Here is a 22698-nt window from a genome sequence, read left to right as displayed (position 1 = left end):
TTTGAAATTACACTGGCAATTCAATGGACAACCATGAAGCCTCCAATATGTAATGAGCTCTGTAAGCCTTTTCATTACAATTTAATCGAAGCTAATTTTCAAAATGAGAGCAGGTTCTAAATTTCTAGATCCCTGGCCTTTAGTTCACAAGAAACAGTGTGTTTCAGAGAGTAAGGGCTCTTGACTTCACCTTGTACTTTAGTAAGGAATGGGCCTTTCCAAAAAAGAAAACCAAACAAAAACAACAACAACTGACTTCCTTTGTGAGCATTTGGTCTCTCTGTACTTAATTTTCCTGACGCAGAAAGTGGGCATGGCACCATGGAATCTACCCAATGGATGCCCAGAAAAACAGCACTGATTGCATTAATTTGCTGTGGCTGCCACAACAAAGTACCATAGACTGGGTGATTTAAATAGCAGAAATTTATTTACTCACAATTCTAGAGGCCATTGAGTCAGAGATTGAGGTATCCAAATGGATGGTTTCTTCTGAACCCTCTCTCCTTTGGTCTGCAGTGGCCATCTTCTCCCTGTGCCTTCATGTGGTCCCTCTCTACCTGTTTATGCCCTATCGTCTCCTTCTTGTGAGGACTCTAGTCATATTGGACGAAGGCCCAACGCTAGGACTTCATTTTAACTTAATTATCTCTTTAAAGACCCTATTCCAGTTATACAGTCAAAACTAAGATACTGGCGATTAACACTTCATGAGTTGTGTGGGGAGTGATCTTGGGGAGAGACATATTTCAGCCCAGAACACTAACCCTAGAGAATTTGATTTTACAAACATGGAGTCGTGTCCAGTCTGATTTTCAAAGGCTAATGGTGTAAGTATTGTCACTGGGCAGCAATTACTCCATTTCCTGCTGCCCCCTGCCTTCTGTGGCTGCCTCTTCCTGCTCTTTTTCTTGGTCCTAGAATGAGATCAACAAGGCAGTCAGAGTAGGTCACAGAAATATCCAGAAATTCAGATTTCTTGCTGAGTGAATGAAAAGAATCATCATCCAAGTGTCTTTGTTTAAATTACCACGTTTATTTATGTCAACACAAAATACAACAACTTACAAAACAACCATTTTATCTTCATGTAACATAACTCTTCAATGAATAGAAGTACTACTGTTAATGTTTTGGCCTTTTCAAGGTCCTGCCTTGGGTCAAAACCACATTTAAAGAATGAGCAGATTCTTCCCTAATACACACACACAGGAAACTTCTATTTTCTAAAAATCTCATTTCAGTAATTGTACAAAACAGCACAAGCAGTCTCATGTACAGGGGACTGCTACTGCTGTGTCACTGGCAGTGCCACTGCAGGTTGCTCTAGACGTCCCCATCAATAACGGAGTGGCACCTCAGTCCTTCAGATGTCCAAGGAGATTGTTCAGTAATCCTTCTCATAGAGCCCAGTCCTCCCTAAATGTATGATTTACCTGAGTTGTTTAAAAACCGGGATTTGGGGGGGTCTCCAAGTGATCAAATGTACACACATCAATCTGCTAGGACTGAAGAAACTTGGAGATTACACTGGCAATTCAATGGACAACCATGAAGCCTCCACTATGTAAGGAACCCTATAAGACTTCTCATTACAATTTAATCAAAGCTAATAAACATTGCACAAAAGTACAACTCACCTGGATTCCAGTGCTGTAACTGCTATTTGTTTAGTACATTTCAAACAAATGTTATTGCTTAACTAATACAACGTTTCTATCATTTTAACAACAAAAGAGGCAGTCCCATGCAGTGGAAAGAGGAAATGCCTTGGAGTAAAAGGATGTGAATTCTGATCCCAGTTCTTCTAACTCATCCTCTGAGCCTTTGTTTCCTTGCAAGAATCAAATGAGATGAAAGTGCTTTCTGACACAGCAGAAACCATAAGGAATAACATCCTACAGAGGCCATCTTGCCAATCAACCGATGGACCCCTAATTGTCCGCGTGTATTTTGTAAGTAAAATCTTACTTCTTAAATGTGTGGTGTGCATCAACCACACGTAGCTGAAATGTGCACGTTGGGTTATGCAGATGGGAAAAGAACATAGATTTAAAAATCTGCAATTCATGAGGGAGTTGTGTACTCTCGATGTGCTTGATTTACAGCCATTTAAACATTTGTTCTGTTTACCCCATGTTCCTTTTATATTTCTGGAACTCTCTTTGAAGAAGATAACCATTTAAGGTAATTTTTCAAAAAGAAATGAAAACTCTCATGTGACAATTACAGGTTTAGGAGACTCTGATACTGAGTAAGATGATTGAGAAATAAGGGAGAAGTAACAGTTTGAAAACTCAAGGACAAGAAGGAAACTGAGCATAGATTATTTTCCAGGTAATTTAAAAATAAGCTAAATGGTAGGGTTATTATTTTTGGTTTTACTAGTGACTTAATTTATAAATTACTTCCTCCTCATTTGTAAAGCAAAGTGTCTGTTTGTGTACCTGACTTACAGGTGCATACAAATTCACAGAAATGATCAATCTTACAATTTGGGATATCTGTGGAAGAAATGAATCCTTTCAACTGAAGTGAAATCAGAATCTCAATCAGAATCCTGCTTTAAAATAAAACTTCCTTTAGGATGGATTTACCTCAAGTTTAGAATAACTGCAAGTGTGGGTACACAATACAAGCGTATGGACTTTGTAACTTTGCTGGGACAAAGACTTTAGGTAGCTGTACTCCTGAAACAAAAGCGATCCTAATTTTCAACATTTTTCAAATGCAAATCAGGCCCCCATGAATCATTTTGATGATTATTTGAAACATTAATGCAACAGAGTTAGTATTGCTCAAATGATCCCCAAAGTCACCTCTATGCTAAGGAAATTCCTCTTCTTGATTACTTTGAACCTGTCAACATAGTGTCTCACCTTCATACAGAGAATGACTGATCTCCAAGTGACCTATTATTATCTTAGGCCAACCTCTTCTTGAAGCAACAGAGAAAGGAAAATAAAATAGTGCATTAACATTTCACATCAGTGAAGCCAACTTTTCCCACGCGTCAAGTGGTTCTAGCCTTCTGTGGTGAGATCCACTTTTTGTTTTTCCCTGTGTTTATAGGTTACATTTTTAAAAGTACTAGTGGAGCCTCTGTACAGTGGATTTGTTCCCTAAAAGAAAAAAAAGTTCAGATGAAAGTCTGCACACTTTGTTATGATACTATTTTAATATTCCTAGGTATTTTTATTATAGTTCAAATTGGAAGATGAGAGTCAATTTCAATCTTGGAAGCTATTGGAATAATTTTGATTCATTTGAGATTTCATACTCTTAGCATTTTCAAATTTATGGCAGTGCCACTGCAGGTTGCTCTATAGCTTTGCTTTTTTTCTAATAGGTGAAACTAGTCCCACATGCGTATTCTGTGTGTGTAAGGGGAGGCGGGGTCAGTGTGTGTGTAACCCAGGGACTGGAGCAGGCTAGGCAAGCGCTTGACTGCTGAGCTATACCCCCAGCCCTCCACATGGGCATTCTAAAAATCTTACCGTCATTGGAAACACACTGATTTATGGATAGAAAACATGTTTACATGTTCTGTTGCCTGTTTTCCCAGCGCTGAAAACAGTGTTCAGCTGATAACAGGTACTCAATATGCATTGAATGGGCAGAATGAACACCAATTGGTGAACCAAAAGTGAGAGGTAAGGTAACGTGAACAGTGGGAAAAGTGAAACTGATAGAAACATAACACATACGTATGACATAGTATCTGTCTTGAAGCTGCTGTTGGTGAGCTATCAGACAGGGCGCGATAACGTTGTGTAAATGAGATCAAAACTGAGAAGGAGGAGCAGCTAGCTGCTTGGAAGGAGCACAGACAGATCCTCTGGACAGCTAACACTTGCTCTGGAGAGCAGAAGAACTTTCTGGCATATGCTTACTAGACAAAACTGAGTGTAAAGCAGATGACTGCAAGTGACTGGTATGTAAAACCTGGGTTCACAAGTGAGTGGTGGTCTGAAGGCAGACAGCACAAAATGGCTTGGCCCCTGGGGCCATTGGGAGATTGAGAGTTCATGCCCAGAGAACACAGCTGTGCTGCTGAGGCTGAAGATGTGTTTGCAGCAGTGGTGCTATAGCCAGAGGATCAGAGGACAAAGCCTGTTGAGCTGTCCTAGGCAGGAGCAAGGGATCTCTGTGAGGTACAGTGTCTTCTCTCCTAATTTCTAAGGTTGACACCCAGGCTTTGGCATCAGACAGTCTGTGTTCAAACCCAGCCTACCAGGTGACTTCACTTAAGCAACCTAGGCCTTGGTGTGCTCATCTATTAAAGAAGGATTAACAAATTCCCTACTCTGTCCATGAGATAAGATCCTATTGCACTGTGTCTAAACATACTGTTTAATGCATGCTGCCTCTTCTTATTAGTTCTTACTTATAACTTCTCTTCAAATTTGGAAGTTTCTTTTCCTTTAGATCCTGAAGAAAGTTATAAAGATATTTTCTGATAGGGCTTTGGAAGTCTTAACATTCCCAAACCCATATGTGTGAAGTCCAGATACTATCTCTGAGTTACGTTGGTCTCTTTATTCCATGAATTGTAGAGATAGTCATATTTTGTAGACATAAATTAAAAAAAAAAAAAAGAAGATTGTATTTGCTATCTTAGAACATTTCTTTTCTTTTCTTTTTTTCCAGTACCAGGGATTGAACTCAGGAGCACTCAACCACTGAGCCACATGCCCAGCCCTATTTTGTGTTTTATTTAGAATCAAGGTCTCACTGAGTTGCTTAGCACCTCGAAATTGCTGAGGCTGACTTTGAACTTGCCATCCTCCTGCCTCAGCCTCCTGAGCTGCTGAGATTACAGGCATGTGCCACTGTGCAGGGCTATCTCAGAACATTCTTTCAGTTCTCAGAAGAACTGAACAAAACAAAAACATTCCCTGACCTCTTCTACACATTGCCTTTGGACTTGCTACAGGGCCTTCTTTGTGAGCAGTAGTCAGACCCATACTCAGTGGCTCAACCTCTGACACAGTGCCTTTAGAGATAGATGCTATCTCTCTGTTGAGGGCAAATAGGAAAAGGTAGCTTGGCTGCTGGTGGATGAGGGTGAAGGTCAGGTTGCTGTATTGTTCCTACTTCTGAGCTCAGACTGGATAATTCTGAAGGATCTCTAGTCCTTATTCCTCAAAACCTTGGAATTTTTGAGGGTGAATGGCAAATTGATGTGGTCTCTGATGATGGTAGAGTCTCATTTGGAAACAAAAATCATGCATGGAATTCTTTGAAGTTTAGAACACTAGTATCTACTTGGTTACAGAAGAACAAAAGACCTGGGTAAAGAGGCAAGGTAGAAAACCTAAGATGTGCAGGCTGGAAATGAAGGGCAGAGCCTCTGCTGAAGGAAGGAAACTTAATGAATAGAAAAGGGATTCTGGAAGAATAAATAGACTATGAGCAGGGCCAGACCTTCGTAGGGCCAAGCGCTTGTTTGTAGGTCCTACCCCATGTCATCTTGAACATATTAAAATGCATCCACATTCCACATTAACTAGAATTTTTTTGTGCTATAACGGTGGGGGGTGGGATTTGAATTGCAATTGATGGAATAAAGTTATTTTGTAGATATTTAGTTGAATGTTTAATTTTGTGCAGTTTTTATTCTGTATTTTAAAACAACATTAACAACAAACAATTAGGTCTGTGATATTTTTGGGGGGGTGGATAATGGGTAAAGTGGACTCCATTACTGGAGGAGGTTGAGGAGGAAGTATAAAGGTGGAGCACAAGCAAGTCCCTATTGCAGTCAGAGGTGTGTATAATGGGGCGGTTTTTGACCTCAGCTGATGCTCACAGCCCAGGAGAATGGGTGCAAATAGGGGCATCAGCACCAGATGTGCCTGCATTTGTGCTGTGCAGGCTGCAGTGGCCCTGCCTGGAGTTCCAACTGAAATGTAGACTTGGGTCCTCCCCATTTCGGAAGAGTCTCCACTCCATCGTTTAGACAGTTTTCCCCTAATCATCTGGAGTGACCAGGCTGATTTTCCCCCAAGGAATATTGGGGTTCTAATTTAGGCTGTGTATTGTGCAAAAGCAATGGCACATTTTTTTCAAGCTTGGAAAAAAGTGGTAATAAGAAAATTCTGTCATGACCCACAGCTTCCTTAATGATCGCCTAACTGCCAAAAGCAGACCTGATTTGCTTAGCACAGTGCAAAATCAATCCAGGACTGCAAGAAATGTCAGCCTGAACATTTTTTTTCCCTCAAGTTAATGACTTGTCATCCTAGAAAAAAATGTCTCATCAAAGATGAATTTAAATATCTTCCATTTGTGTTTTCATAAGGAATATGCAAGGGGGCTTATAAGTATAATAAAAAGGTAACCTTTCTTTACAGCTATGATAAAAAGTTTCAGGAAGCAAGAGTGAAGACTTTCCTGTCCTAACTTTTGTCACCTTAAGAGTCCAATGGGGCCCTATGGATACAGGAGACCCTACTGACCCTTTTGTCCCCCGGTTTTAAAGATCAGTCAAATTCTTGGGGAAAAAAATAGGTTTTATATAAAAATTGAATTAAATTGAAGATCTTTAAATGTATGCACTGAGCAACACTAATTTTTTTTCTAGGAGGATATATTAGAGAAATTTGAACTGAATTATTTGAATTAAACCTCTTTTGCATCCAAGTGAATAATTATTTCCATCATTATCTAGTCAGGAACATCACACATTTGTTATTCAAGGAAACTCAACAGAACAAGGGAATAATATTTTTTCATTTATGTTTTTATCTGTTTAATGCATGTTTTTGTCCCATTTTAGTTGAAGAAACAGCAAAAATTTGGTATTTGAATTGCAGTCATGTTCTACATCCAGAGGGAGGACAATATATGTTTTGGGGGAAATTAACTGTTAATTAAAATGTTATTTTAAAGATATTAATCATTTGCCAGCACTCATGCCTTGGTATAAGAACATTAAAACATGCTGGTTGGTATATAGGCATCATATAAGTGCCCAACTGCCTGTTTGTAAAACACTTTCTTGTTATTTCCAGGAGGATCAACAAAAGGTTGTGTTTGGAAGAACAACTAATGATTAGGGTTCCACCTGCAGCTACGGTTTGGGAAGCCCCTTAATTGTTCTCAGCTTCAGTTTACATATCTTCAAAACGGGGACACCAAGACTACTTTACAGGGCTGATAGTTGTCCAACTATTTGCTGCTATTGCTCTTTGTGCTGACTTATCCACATTGTTTTGCCTGCTCACCCTTCTGACCATTGCCAGGCATTTACTTGGCAGTTGGTGAAAGTTAAGATTGATATCTGTGGCCATTGTATCAGGCAAAGTTAACTATCCCACAACTTTGGCCTCATTATCACTATGTTCTAAGTCACCAAGATAAACCATCAGGTCACGTTTTACATTGTTAGGGATGAATCAATTATTCCATAGTTTACTTTCCTGAAGGGTTTTGTTCAGTTGTGAAAAATCCATACATATGCCAAGAGGAAAGTTATTTAACAAACCTCCAAAGACCCATTACCAGATCCAACAGTTATCAAGATTTTGCCCAAACTACTTTTACTATCTCTCCCTCCCACCCTCTCTTTAGGCTGAATTATTTCAAAACAGATCCCAGCCTTCATTTCTTTTCGCCCTTGTATACTTCAGTTTGCATCTCTAAAAAGGATGGATATTTTCTAGTAAAGACATCATGCCTAATGGTATTTGATCAAGTTAAGCATATTTCCTTGCTATTATTCTAATATCTAGTGTTATTTATCTTTTTCCCAGTTGTTTTAAAATACATATTTTATAGTTGGACTGTGCAAATCAGGATCCAAAGAAGATCCATACATCACATTTGGTTATTGTATCCAAAGGCATTTTTAATGGGAAGATAAAGTAGATAAAAATTTTCATTGTCCTTGGTCCTGCATCATATATTATGATTAGTTTAAAATATAACTGCCTAAAATATAGATATCCCTTACTGAGATAAAATTATGCAAAAGGGAAAATTCTGTTTGCTTTAGAAATTGAAAATATTGTATAGGCTCAGAGAAAACAGCGTTAACATCAATTTATTTGGGCAGATGAGCCCAAAGGAGCATTGTGTTTGCCTGTATTTCTCCAGTGATGTCACTGTTTTGAGACTCAGCAATGTAAGATAATTGCTATTAGATAGCTAGACACACCATTAGAGATAGAGAGATTAAATTAAAACCATGAAATTGTTTCTAGGGGTCTCTAGAAATGTAATTATCCTCCTGTGGAATAGAAACACATAAAATTGTAGTCCTGTTTTCTGTTTGCCTATTGTGAAGAGAAGACACAAATTATGTCTATTGAGTACATATATTTGAAGGTTGATACTTTTTTTTTTCAGGTAGCTGTTTAAAATTTATGTTATTCAGAAAAACTGCCTGGTGTTTAAAAAGTCTTCTCAACTTTGCTTTGTAACCGATTATATGAGTAACAACTATTTCCGTGAAAATTGGCATGAACTGTCAGACTATTCACGAACATTATTCCATTAGCTATAGCATAACTAATTCATGGAAATATGTAGATCCAGCACCTATGTGTTATTAAATGGAGCCCAAGGGATCCTCCTGGTGGTGAAGAGGCACTGAATAGAATATACCTCCATGATGTCCCTAATTTGCCGTATGAGGAATTTCACAGGACTCTTCTGAGTGGTGGAGATACCCACTGCCCTGAGAAGCAATGCATGTCATGAGGGACACTTGTGGCCAGATAATGGATGAAGAGGTTTGCTCCCAAAGCAGAATAGAAACCAAAACTATTGGGATTGTGACAAGGGCGGTAGGGAAAAATGTGACACCTAAACTCTTTTTTAGACAGAAGAGAGTGGAGTCCCTCTCCCATCCTTTCTGCCTAGACCACTGCACCGAGAGTAGCCCTGAGTTTCGACATACCGTTTGCCACTTGGCCTTTGATCGTTCTGCTTCAAATTTGGCAACTTCTTTGCGATCATGAAATGACACCAGCAGCTTCCAAATGCACAGGAGGACAACTCCAATGAGAAGAATAGCCAGTGAAACCCCCAACATGATCATAGGAATGTTAGGAGGTTTTGGACAGTCTGTGGAAACAAATGAAATTATAATAAGAAGCAGCTGGCACTATCAATGTTTTGATGTAGAAAAGCTTTGCTGTGGTTGTTGTTGTGATGGGGATTGAACTCAGGGCCTTGAACACTTGAACATACTAGGCAATCACTCTACCACTGAGCTCAGTCCCCAAATCATGGAAAGACATTTTTTCACTGGGTTTTCCTTTCATACATTTCTTACAATAGAGGGCAAATATTGACACCTTTTTGGTCTTGCTGAAATTTTAAAAAGCAAGTTATTTGTTGAAGGATAACTCTCTATTTCTTTAAAGAAGAGCAAAAGACAAAAGGAAGTGTTTGGTCATTCAAAGTAAATAAATATAAAGTGGGTTTTTTTTTTTTTTTTTTTTTGTGTGTGTGTGTGTGTGGTGCTGGGGATTGAATCCAGAGCCTTATGCATGCGAGACAAGCACTCTACCAACTGAGCTATATCCCCAGCCCCAGTATACAGTTTTTTATGCTCTTGGATTCTACATGTTCAAGATTCAACCAACTATGGATTGAAAATATTGGGGGAAAAATGTGTCTGTTTTGAACATAAAAGGGCTTTTCTTCCTTGCTACTATTCCCTAAGCATTGTAACAACAACAACAACAACAACAACAACAACAAATGGGTAGAATTTACATTGTATTAAGTACTATAAGTAATCAAGGATGATTTAAAGCATATGGGAAGATGTGCTTAGGTTATATGCAAATACTATCCCATTTTACATAAGAGGGCTTACACACCTGCAGATTTTGGTATCTGCAGGGGATCTGGAACTAATCACCTTACAGGTACCTAGGAGGACCATATACTTGATGGCTGACTTGAAAAGAGCTAATTAGAATCCAGAAGAGTGACAATTAATGCACATAGAATATTTCAAGCACCACGAAAAAGAAACTATAGCCTTAATCACTAAAGATGGTCTCTTCTGAGTACATGAAAAAGTAGAAATGGAGTGTGTGTGTGTGTGTGTGTGTGTGTGTGTGTAATGCTTGCAGACACCTTTTCATGGATCTTCCTGAATTAAGAGCAGTCTAGGAGATCATATTATAAAATTTATATAAAACCTATCCCCTGAAAGGTTACTATTTGCTGCGACTTCCTTTTTTACAGATAGAAGACATGGCTTTTTTGTTGTTGTTTGGTTGTGCTTCTAAAGTAATGCTCTGCTTTCCTGGAAAGTTTCTGGCCTACAGTGGGGAGGGTTGGGTTTGATTCCCATCTGATGAACAGCAGCTGTGAGAATCAAGTTATGTTCTTCGACCTCATCTGTAAAACAAAGCTCACTGTTCCCTCAACTTTCCTGATGATGGTAATAAGCTGAGGTGCTCATGTTTATTAAACCTACAACTTCCTAGGCTCTTTGCCTAAGATTTTGATTCAATGGGTCTTGGATGAGGCCACAGAATTTTTTATTTATTTATTTTTTTTATTAAGGGTGTTCCTAATGATTCTTATCCTCAGGGAAGTTAGAGAAATGAGATGTTCTGTATGGTCCTCTCAACTTGAAGAGTTCATGAAATGTTATTTTGACTCTATTGAGAGTATTAATATAATTTTGCAATTATCCAGTACCTCCCTTCATTGACAGCAAAATGACTAATCATCCTTGCACTATGCCTAGGAGATGATACATTTCTTAATGAAATGTTATAATTAAGCTCTCCTTTTGCTTTCATGGAAAAAAATACCATATAAAAATGATCATTAAATATCTGCAACCCTCTGCAAGAAGAGAGACAAAATCCATGGTATCTGGGGGAGGAAGCTATTCATGCTTAGTTTATCCTAACTCTTATTGCTCTTGGATAAGGAGAGTTATACACATAGAGGAGAGTTTTATATATATATAACTGGCCATGCTGCTTTTCAGGTGGGCTCTATAACTGATCTGAATCAAAAGGGGCCTAATGATGCATGCCTGGCCTTTTGTTCTTTGTAGAAACCATATAAGAAGATAGGGAAGAAATAACAAAAGTTGCTAATGACATAGCTACTACAGAACAAAGATCTAAAGACCCTGTTCTGGCCTCTAATAGGTTAGCTCAGTTTCTGAAAAGAAAGCAAAAGGGCTTATGTCAATGAAAAATATAACCCATATTGCTATAGTTTGGTTAAGAAATGGGTTAGAGTGGGGCATTGTGCATTGCCTCTCAAAGCAGGATGAAGCTTGCTAAGACAGAAAGTAAATTAGGAGGACTCCCCAGAAGGGAATAAAGTGGGAAGAGGAATGACTTAGCAGAGATAATTATTTTAAGAACTTAAATCCACTGGGCACTGTGTATTTCTCAAAGATTTTTGTTCAAGTATCAAAGCAAATATTACAGAACAGAGATATTCACTTTTTATACTTTCTTTGACATTTCTTTTGATACTCAGACTGAAGTTAGATTTCTGGGTGGGAATGAAAGTCACCTCCATCACTGTGTGATGTTTCCTATAGAGTCCAGGTCGATGCTGCACCTAATTCTAGGGTGCTGAGTGTTCAATGCTGTTGCTTGGACTAATCTGGTAACACATGTGACTATTGAGCACTCGGAATATGGCTTTTCCAAGTTAAGTTGTGCTATTGGTGTAAAATAAACACTGATTTTGAACACATACTCTGAAAACATGTAAAATTTCTCATTAATAATTTTTATATTGATTTCATGTTGAAGTGCTAGTATTTGGATAAAAGCAAAATTTATTTCATGTGTCTTTTACTTTTTCATGTGGTTACTGAAATTTTTTAAATTATATATATGGTTCTGAAAACAATTCGGTTGGATATGCTGATCTAACATTTTTTGTGGTTCACATGTTTGTTATGATCATACAGCCAGTGGGAGGCAGTATAGTACAGTGGTTAAAAGCACGGGCTCCAAGCCAAACAGTTGGAACTCCTCAACCAGCTCTGGTGCTTAATTAGTGCAAGATGCAGCAAATTACTTATGTCTCTATGCCTCAGTTTCCTTGCCTATACAACAAAAGTACCTGCCTTGTACGGTGAATGTAGTTTACATATATTAAGTGAATTAATACATGTCAAATATATGGAATGACAGCTTGCATTTGGTATTGGTAAGGGCTCCATAAGCTAGAGTTGCTCTTATATTACTAGTAGTAGTACTGATGTTATAGCAAATGCAGTCTTCTCCCTTTTCTTCCTCTAAACCACAAGGATCTGGATCCTCCACGCTGGAACCTACAGGTTCAACATCAGCAGTAGTTGGCACCTTCTAGCCAGGAAAGCTCTTCCACTCTCATTCCTTGACTGTGATGTGCTTTTAGGCTCTGAAAATTTCTACAGAGGTAGGAAGATGAAGAAGTTCTGCCTGGGTCCACAAAAGTTCTGGTGGGGCTTCACTGGCTCCTTTTTCCCATTTGCTTGGAGGATGTGGGAAGCATTAACCTCCCTTCCCCTTCCTAGGTGCTCATTTTGTCTCTTTTTCTATCCAGACTTCCAATTGTCCTTCCAGATTTCCAGGTCTGAAAGCTGTGGGAGGGGAGGGACTTCTGACTTCCGGGGGTGGGCTCTGCCCTCAGGGCGTCTGTAAGCACCAGGCCTACCCAGGAAATAGGGCTTGTGTGAAGGAAGAGGCATCATTAGAGCCATCAGGGGACTCGTGTGATGCCTCAGGGAGGTAATTTTTCCTCTTCACTTTCCCCACTACAAAAGCACAGAGATAAATACAATACTATAATAAAATGCATCAGGGCATCTGTGTGTGCTCTGAAGGATGGCGTGTTGATGTGCCACTCATATTGTGTGGAAGAATAAAAGAATAGCCGACAGTTTTGTAATGAGGAAGCATTTATCAGCCGAAGGCATGTTTCTCTCTCTCTCTCTCTCTCTCTCTCTCTCTCTCTCTCTCACACACACACACACACACACACACGCACAACACATCAAACCAGTATGATACAAAACCTTTTGAATTAAAAACAGGGTCAGGGCCAGTTCTGGAAATTTATTTTTGGGGATGTGTGTTTCCAATAGAATTTATATCACACAGGATGGCTTTGATTTCAAGATAACCGCTAAAGCCACTGTCACAGTCACAAATAGAAGGTTAGGGGTGTAATTGGAGAATTTGACTTTATGAAATAGATAATGAGGAAGCAGGGGTTTTGTATTAGAAAGTAATTCATCCTTGTTCAGCAGGATTCACCTTAAGTCTCCTTAACTGAACGATGCAAGCTGCATGTTGTGTATGCATTTCAAGGAAGGTGATTTACACGGGATTTTTCAAGAGCAAGTCTCCAGGAGCATTCTGCCCACCTGAGCTTCAAAATCAAGTTCACACTCATCCTCTCAAATGGTGATGACTTCTCTCTCTCCCTTCCCCTCAGCTCAGCAATGTAGTATTTTTCTGATCATGTTTTCTTGATCGCATTGTGATGTGTTGAACTTGCTTTCTGGTTATGATTGTATTGTTTTGGTTATTAGGCTCTTAAGTGATACCAATTTGACCTTGGTTTCACATTCAGGACTAACTTAAATTCTGTCAGCACATTGAAGAGCAAGCACAGACAGCAAAAGAACCTCTGTCTTATTGCCTGGCCTGCTGCTGAGACCTGGACCAGAACTCAGGCTCTGGGATTTTTTGTGGGGAAGAAGAGGTTGTGGATGAAGTCTGACGAGGTCTGATTTAATGCAGCTGTCATTTGTGTTGGAAAGATTTAGGGAGGGACATTATTAATTGAAGAAAGAAAATGAGGCACCTGTGAGGATCTGAGAATGCAGCCGGGGGGGTTAGGGCAGTTGCTCACAGAGACAGCTCAGGACCAGCTATGTTAGGGTCATGTTGTAAAAATACAGCATCCTGAGCCACACACATGGAGCCTGCTGATATAGCCTTTTTTTAAAAAAAAGAAAAAAGAAAAAAGAAAAAAACAAGCCTGCAGGTGAATCTAGTACAAATGAAACTTTGGGAACAGTACCTTCTCCACTGCTTCCTTCTCTAACTAATATAAGCTTGGCTCTTCCCTTTGCTAAGTGTGAATTTTCAAATGTCCCCCAAGTCCCAAACTGACTCCATGAGGTGATGTGGATGAAATTCCACAGAAGCAATGGACTCTTTGGCACCCTTTATGGGTCACTTCTTTCCTTATTTGCTGCTTCTTGTCCTTGTTGATTCCGCATTATCATTCAGTGACTCATAGCTGTAAGTTAGATATTGCCACATGTTTTACCTTCAATCCTCGACTTGGCTCTTAGAAGAAAGTACTATTATTTTATAGACGAGAAAATAGAGACTGGAGCAAGTATCTTTCAGAATGTTGAGCAACTATTAAATGGTAGCAGGATTTGAACCATGGTCTGATTCAATCCATCTAAAATCCGATAGGTTCTTCCCTGTTAGCTTTTCCAAAAGATAGACCTTTTGCTTATATTTCATTTCATCAGTTTACCTTTCTACCGTTCAGCAGTCAGCTTTCAGGGAGATGATGGTTGGTGTAAATACAAGTCATTGTGTTTTCTGGTTTTCATAAAAGATACTGGAACACAACAAACCTTTTAATAGGTATCTCTCATTCTTTGGGAAAGTAGAGACACTTCATCTAAAATTGAATGTTTTTCCTGGCAAACTGCCTAAAGTGACCTTCTGAACATTTCCCCCCGTGTAGAATATCACTTACCATTGACAATGGGGTGCAAGCCACTCACCTTTTTCGTTGATGCTGTGAATGATGGTTTTCCCCTCGTTATCTGTAGTTATTAGGAATGTAATAAGACATTCATTTTCTCCTTGCAGAGAGCAGGAAACAGAACTATCCTTTGAGAAATCTGCAGATAAAGAAGTCATTCATTAGGTTAAATGAGATTCCAAAGAGATTATTTATAAAGCAAAATAGTATTGAGTTTTTAATATGCAAATAAGGATTTTCAATATTGCAGAATGAAAACCGAAAAGGCATAGGATTTTTCCCACCAAGGGAGATTTTCATTTTTATTCATGTTCCACAAGAACAGCTCCAGATGTGGTCAATCAGGACTGACCATCAAATGTACCTATCAAACTGACACAGGCAGGATTTCAATGGAGTGAAAGAACTGCAAGGCAGGTGCCCACAGCTGTCTTGGGAATAGAATGGCCCTGATTATGGTAATGAGGGGGCTATATGTTCCTCTTTGCTGAGAGCATCTGGGAGGATGTCTAGATTACATTGCTGCACAGTCCAAATGGATACTGATACTTTTAAAGGGGCCTTCTTCACAATGGTGTAGTCAAGCTTGCTGGCCAAGTATTGTCACAACAGTAAAAATAAATTAATATTAGGAAACAGAGACTGCAGTGTTAGGTAGCTCAGGGTCCAACAGGATAAAGGTAAACTAGAGATTTAAAGGAACCCAGAATGACAGTGTATTGTATCACAACAGAAATTGAAAATAAAGTAAAAGGCTAATCTTCAATCTGTTTATTACAAATTTTAGTGGTTCAGCTCCTCTGCCAAGATATAGCCTTTTCTGAATTAAAAATAAAAAAACAACAACAAACCCTAAAGTTGCCTTGTAGATACCCTACCTTCTAAATCGGAGACTTTTCAATGATACTATTACAAACACTGTTTTTCAGAAACCTGAAGTAGAATGAGCATTTGCTCTTAACCCAAACTTCTGGGACATATGGTTAGATATTAGTGTGTTTGACACAATGAGTCAGAATAATAAAATTGAGACCACTCCAAATAATCTTGGACACATTTATAACTTCTCTCATTAGCTTAAAAACAACAAGGTGTTAATGAAACAGAATCTGCCTGTGTTTCCCTGCTCCTTACAAAGAAAAATAATAGCCCATTGGGGTACAAAAGTGCTACAGCTATGGAAAGATAGAAATATAGGTCATTGTTTGTTGTCTTTCCATGTAATTTGTAAGATAAGAATGTGGTAAAGTCTGTGAGAAGTGTGCCTTGTATTATTCATGAAAACAGGACTGGTAAACATTTAGCATTATAATTAAGATTTTAGACAAGAGATTGAAGAGAATAAACTGTTTTTGAACTCATTGAAAACATTATTTACATAGGAATATGAAGAAATCTAATTACAAACCATTCTAGATTGGTCATTTCCAAATGTTTATGACTGTCTAAATCACCTGGGGTTTTTGAAAAGATGGATTCTGAGGACTTGCCCCCCCGGGTTCGGGGTATGCACAGGGCTGCATGTGAAGGGCTGGTATACACATGGGCACTTGGATTTTGAGTGTGTGGTTTAATAAGCAGTTTAATGAGATGATTCTGATTAGAAGGTTTGGGAACCTCTGGGCAACATGTGATTAGTGAAATCTGTGTCATTTCATGTGTTTGATTGCAAATGACACTGCATATACAATTCATACTTCGATCACTTTGAGGGTCTTCACCCACAGCTGCCTACCTCATCCCTCCAATCACCTGGGATTCCTAAAGTCTCCAGGAATGTGTTTTTTCTTAGTGCCATGTTGTCTTCCTTCCCTCTGTGCCCTGGCCATGCGGGCCGATCCTGCTCCCTTGAATACACTTAATGAAACATTCTGTTCTCAGGTAGGAAATGTGTGGGATGGCTTATCAGACCCATTTCAGTAATATTAATCCTGCTTTTTTATTTTCTTTTAAATAGCTGCACTGAAGCACAGGGAGGCTTACTTTCTTTGACCAGGATTACTTCAGTTTTAATGGAACTGCCAGTATGACCTTTGAGTCACGACTCCCATCTTGCTTTAATTACTCCACCACTCCTTTTCCTAACTGTTATGGCTCTAGACATAGCCTTATTTGTAGTGTTTGGGTATTGAGAAAGTATTATCAAATGTGCAATGAAAGATTTGCATAATTAGCTGTTAAAGTTTTCTTTTGTTGTTCATAAAAAATGGCCCTTTCTTTTTTACTCTCCTTTGTGAGTGCCCACATGGCTGCTCTAGAATAATACAGTGAAAATGTGATCTCCTGGTGGCCCAAGGAAATCATTCTCAGAGAAGGAAGAAATGTGAGAATGGGAATGATGAGGTTGGGGCTAGAAGGTCAGGAAGGATGTGGAAATGGAAACTGTCTGTACCACTGAGGCAAGACAACCACGTGCTTTAAGCCCTCAGTTTTGGAATCAATTAGCAATTCTCAGTGGAAACAGTTTCTCAAGGGAAAAAAATGAGGTTCTGTGGTCAAACATGTTTAGGAATCCCTCCCTTCGTCCCTCCTGGTGATTCACACCCATATTTAATTTAATGTGCACAACAACTCTCAAAAGTCTGGCAAAAAAGGGAAAAAATTTAATTTCCCATCTCTAACATTTACATGACCATGGGTGCTTTTCTCCATTGAATGCTTTCAGAGCTAGTGTTCCAAGAAACACTCTACGAGTACATGGATATTGGGGTAAATTAACATGACTCAGTAAAAGGAAGAGTGAGATTAAATCACATGTTCTTAGATGTGCCTGCCCAAGTCACTGACAGCACAATTTAGGATCAATTCACACACTCAGTAAAGTTATGCTTATTTTATTTTATTCTCCATGTCCTAGTGGGGGAAAGATGGGTTGCTAAAAGTCCCTGTGAAAGAGCAAATATGATGTGATCCGTTCAAGGAGGTGTGAGCAATAACAAAACTGGTTCATTCAAAACATGGCTTATAAAAAAGGCTCATTGGCAAAGTGGCTCTTAAATTTACAGTCTGACAAATACCTTTTTTTTCTCTCAAGTCCATCCAGATTAAATGGTATTAATAATCCAATTATTATTTTCAACCCCTAAGTTGGAAATACCTGAATCCCCCTCTCTTGAAGATAACTGGGCCAAATACACAAAAAGAATAATGTAAATATTCTAAATGCCTCTGGAGACTGGCCTTCCTCTGAAATCCAAGCATTTGACAATCTACTCAGAAAACTGTGTACTTAACATAGTAACAACCCTGTGGAAACCATCATGATTTACATGTTTCTAAGGCTCTATCCCTTTTTCCTTCAGCACATTTGATTTCCCATGTTGCTAGTGAATTCAGTTCTAGTCATTTGTAGGCATTTTCTGCAATTTTTTTCTCATTTCTAAGAGACATCTGGTAAATATTCCCACTGTTTGCTGTGAAATGAACCTAGAAGGAAATGCTGAGACTCAGTACTAGTTACTAATGTGGACAGCCCACAAATGCTGCTTCGCTCAGTGCTTTAATGTATCTTAACTTTGGTATTCGTTTAAGGTACACACCATCTTGTCCCATTTACTGCTATTTGGCATGTTTATCTTTGGTCACCAGAAAAGCACTGATGAGGGGTCTTATGAGCACTAATCACATCCCTGCACATAGGGTAATTCAACTGTGCAGTCAGAACTCTCAATTTTGAAACAAGGCAAGTAATTTTCAAAAGAATATAAATGTCATTATATTATTCCATTTTGGAAATGGACTAATTTCCGTATTCTAATTCCATCTATTCAAAATACATATCCTACAGTGTCATAAATTATTGTCTTGATTATTTCCCTTCACCTGAGATAGATCTTGGTCACATTGCTATTGCATGCAGAGTAGCAATTCTACCTGAGCAGCATGATAATGCAGGGTTGTGATGATACAAAACCAAATTTTCCTAGATTGTCCCTTTAGGCAGAATCAGTCATCTTCTTTGTTTTAAAGTCCACAAATTATTTTTTAGAATGGCCTTTCTAGCTAAAATGCAATTGATTGAAATATTTGCCATTATGAAGAATCTTATCATAAGTAACTGTATTTAAAATAACAGATGAAAGCAAGAGTACAATTTGCTTAGCAGTTACAGATGACAGGAACTTCTGAATTTTGGGGGTGGGGAAAAAGGAAATTAAGGGTGTACCATATGTGGGGGAGGGGAAGTGAACGCTTTTGAGAGGAGGAAAAATGGCCATTGACCAGAACCTGCCTAGCATCTGGGAGCTACAATCGGGAAAACCATTTTACTGCTGCCTTTATCTTATCTTGAAATAAGGCAATCAGATGATTGAGGAAAATTTATGGTTTGGGGGCTTAACATTTGGTCATTTCTTCAATTTTCTTCCTTTCTAGTTTGGAAAATATAGCATTCTGGAATTCTCCACAATGGCATTTGTTAAGCAGAGGTGAAATGCTGACACTCTTGCCGATAGAGCTGAAGTCCAATAAAACAGCCATGACTTTAAATTGGGATTTTAAATCCCAAGCCATGGAGTTTTCAGCCTTATAGAATGCACTCAGTTTTAAACAAAGAATGGAAGTGATCTAATGCCCTGGTACAAATGGGGTCAGGCCAGAAAGGCTCTTGATTTATAGCATTTCTGCCTCTGGAGAACCACGCAAAGGAAATGAAAGCCATTTAAGACAAGCAGCACCTTCCTCCTCACTGATAGTTGCGCCCGCTTGTTTGCATTTGTCCACACAATCTTCTTGGGCCTTGGAATCTGCAGACAGGTGGCACTCGATGCAGCTCCTGCAGACAGACAGAATTAACAGAGTTTATCAGTTCATGTTGGTGGAAATAGATGTGTAGCTAGAATATTGCTTTATGCTCTGGTTGTAGATTATGCTACAAGAGTATCTTTCTAATGACACTGGCCTTTTGTCACTTTTGGAAAGATAGTTAGGCAATATCCAAGAGGATGCTGAATTATTCTGAATTCCACTCAGTAATCAATGTTCCCTGAGCCATCCCTGATAATTGCTGCTATACTCATTTTTCTGTAGCGATTGCTTCTGATTGATATTTGATTTAGCTATATTTTCATTTTACTTTTTCCAGGGAAAGCTTACATTTATAAATATGATTAGAGACTAGGCAAAGTTCTAAATTTAATCTATATCTTAACCAGAATCCCAAGAATGATTCGTAGTCTTCATATATGCCACATATGATTATTTTAATAATTCTCTCTTCTGTTATGCTTTTAAATAAATTCAAGTGTCGATAGGAGCATTTTTTAAAAGCTTAGGATTAAGCCTGGATCCTCATTAACTCAAGCTTTTTAATAAAAGATTGCATTAATTTACAGAAAAGTGTATTTGCAAGGACATAAGGAAATTAAGCTACCTTAAAGATGTCTAGGGAACAAAGTAAAATTAGACCCTGAATTAATCTTGTGCTGCAAATCATTTTGCAAATAGATGGTGCTTGGAGTAATCCAAAACAACAAAAGCCTTCTCACGGTGGGGATACATGGCGCTGCATCCTTCCCCCCAGACATGGAAATGTGCACTCTTATAAGTGCTTGGTAAGCTCAGCTGAAGCTGCATCTCCTCAACCAAACCTTCCTAACATTAGTCTAGAGAGTTCCCTTGTAGTGGGGGGACTAGAACTCCTCTACAGAAAAACTTAGGAGTGGTAACGTTTTTGGAGTGGGGCTATAAATCTTGTTGTGAAGTCGCTTTTGCTCTGCAAGTGTATTGCATTTTCCTAGCTTACGTATTTATTTGGAGTGGCTTGGTGGGGGTCTGGGGGAGATGGTGGAAGCCCTTAAAGTCTCCTTTGTGCATCTCACTGATGACTGCACCAGCTGGACCGATGCCCCTCCCCGCTGCCAGCACCTTCTGTATCCCCTCCTGAAACTGGCAATCCAGACATCACCGTCATTACTTTAAAAACCTCTATCTTGCCCACTGGTCTCTCAGCACCTGTGAAGGTAGAAACTATAACTATTTCAGTCTTTCCTGCATGTCCATGGCTTAACAACATTCTTGGCATACAGTAGGCACTTAATATCTATTTGATAAGCGAACACACACGGATAAATGGAAGAATAGACTCATCTAACGTAAACATCAAGATCACTCTGATTCCCAAATTGGAACTACTTGAGTATGAATTTCATATCTTCCAAGTCAGATTTAAGATTGAACCATGTTAACAGAGGAGATGAAATAGAAAAATAATGAAAGGAACATCGCGAAGGGACACTTTACATTGGATCCTATTCAAATAATTCTGCTCATGCGCCCATGCTTTTGGCACTTGTCTTAGATTTCCAGGGATACTGACAGAGAAGTTTTGACACCTAAACGGTGAATTATCAATGAGTAAAAAATTGATTTTCTCACTCCATTTGCATTGGATATGCAAATGTCACCATTTTGGGGTATCAGAAGTAGTGACAACCAACCTCTTAAGAAACACCCTAACAGCCTTCTGGGAAACTTGCTTCACTTGACTGACAAATTTTGCCCCAATTCCATGAAGAAGGTAGTTGCTAACCAAAGAAACAGTTTTCTTACTGGAAAATAAGAAAATGTTCTTATAGTCTTAAAAAATACAATACACAATAGCTACCTACAATGACAAGGACAAAAAGGTGCCAAAGAGCATGGAGGCAGAATGGAAAGTTAAGCTCTTCTTTGCCTCTCTGATTCTGCTGATATGAAGAATCCCACAAGGTCAGGCTATGAACTTCTAGATAAGAAAGAAGCTTGTCTGTTTCCCCTGAAAAGGTACTGACTGCCTGTGGGTGTCAGCAGGATGCCTCCAGGGCTTTCCTTCTGTGTGGCTGGTATTGTAACTGAGAGGCCATCAGATGTTATCAGTGTGGGACATCAGCTCCACTTCCCCCTGCTGTCTCAGGCAGAAATGTTGACTGTGATTCTGGATAATCAGGGCTGAGAAAGCCTCCAGCCAGAGACTGACTGTTGTTCCAGGCTGAGGATCACAGGGGCCCTGTGGGTTTTTGTTTCGATGGATGCCTGGAGACCAAACCCGGCAAAGACATTCTGAGGTCTGAGTTGACAAAATGTCTTTAGAACTTTGATCATGAGGAACGTTTTCCACAAAAGGGACTAAAGCGATAGAGACATTACCGCTTTGAGTTACAGGGGTCACCGCAGGTAGGACATCGTTCACAGGTGGGACCCGAGGCTCCGGGGTTTGTGCAAACACACTTGCCGCAAACGCAGTCCCCACGCCCGCTGCACAGCACTCCGTCTTCAGAGACACACGAGTCCGTGCTGGTTGTGCAGTTACAGTATTCGCCAGTCCAGCCGGTCCTGCACACGCATTCGCCACAGTCACAGTCTCCGTTATCTGTAAAACACGCATTCGGTTCTCTGCTGCCCAGGGTCAAAGCCATCTGTAGGCTTGCGGGGAAGGGCATCTTTTCTCTTTGCCTTTAAATACTAGCAAAAAGACTGAAGAACAAAATGAGAAAAAAAGTGTGTGTGTGTAAGTGTAGACATTTTATTAATATGCTTTGCTAACTGCATATGCTTATTGATCTGGTCTCCTAACTGAAGATCCACTTGATTACCTGATGTTATAGCAGAGAGAATTAATAACCAGATGAAATGAGAGAATCCAGACAAACCTATAGCAGCTACTTGGTGCACATATGTACATATACTTAATTGTTATTTTGATTTTTTTGCCTCTAATTAATATGACATAAGATGGAGATGCAAGACAGGTTTGAATGAATGCCCACCCTTCTACATCATCAAGCTGATTGATCATGAAAGTCTCATCTAAAAAACAGAGGGAACAAATCTACTTCCAATGGTTTTGGTAGGATGAGATACAGTGTGAATCTCCTACTTCTGCATTCACCAGTTAGCTGTCCCATGGGCATAGAATGAGAGTTGGACAAGTTCAATGTTTTATAACAAACTTTGAGTATATACTGTGTGCCAAAGGTTATATTACGCCTG

General features: G+C 39.2%; 1 protein-coding gene across 2 annotated transcripts in view; it reads right to left on the bottom strand.

Annotated features, from left to right (window-relative positions):
- Positions 1-1062: 1062 nt before the first annotated feature.
- Itgb6 (integrin subunit beta 6) overlaps positions 1063-22698 on the bottom strand; it is a 120927-nt gene continuing 99291 nt past the window's right edge. For both annotated transcript variants that reach the window (XM_076865655.2, XM_077110283.1), the window contains exons 13-17: positions 21856-22078; positions 19407-19504; positions 14750-14869; positions 8906-9072; positions 1063-3122 (exon numbers count right to left, since the gene is read on the bottom strand). In XM_076865655.2, coding sequence (XP_076721770.1) covers positions 3024-3122; positions 8906-9072; positions 14750-14869; positions 19407-19504; positions 21856-22078 — 707 coding nt within the window. In that variant the 3' untranslated portion in view covers positions 1063-3023. The remainder of the gene's footprint in view (positions 3123-8905; positions 9073-14749; positions 14870-19406; positions 19505-21855; positions 22079-22698) is intronic.

Source organism: Callospermophilus lateralis, chromosome 9 (genome assembly GCF_048772815.1).
Source record: "Callospermophilus lateralis isolate mCalLat2 chromosome 9, mCalLat2.hap1, whole genome shotgun sequence".
Classification (NCBI taxonomy): Eukaryota; Metazoa; Chordata; class Mammalia; order Rodentia; family Sciuridae; genus Callospermophilus; species Callospermophilus lateralis.
The sequence above is the reverse complement of the archived record's forward strand: the minus strand, read 5'-3'. Positions and strand labels throughout refer to the sequence as shown.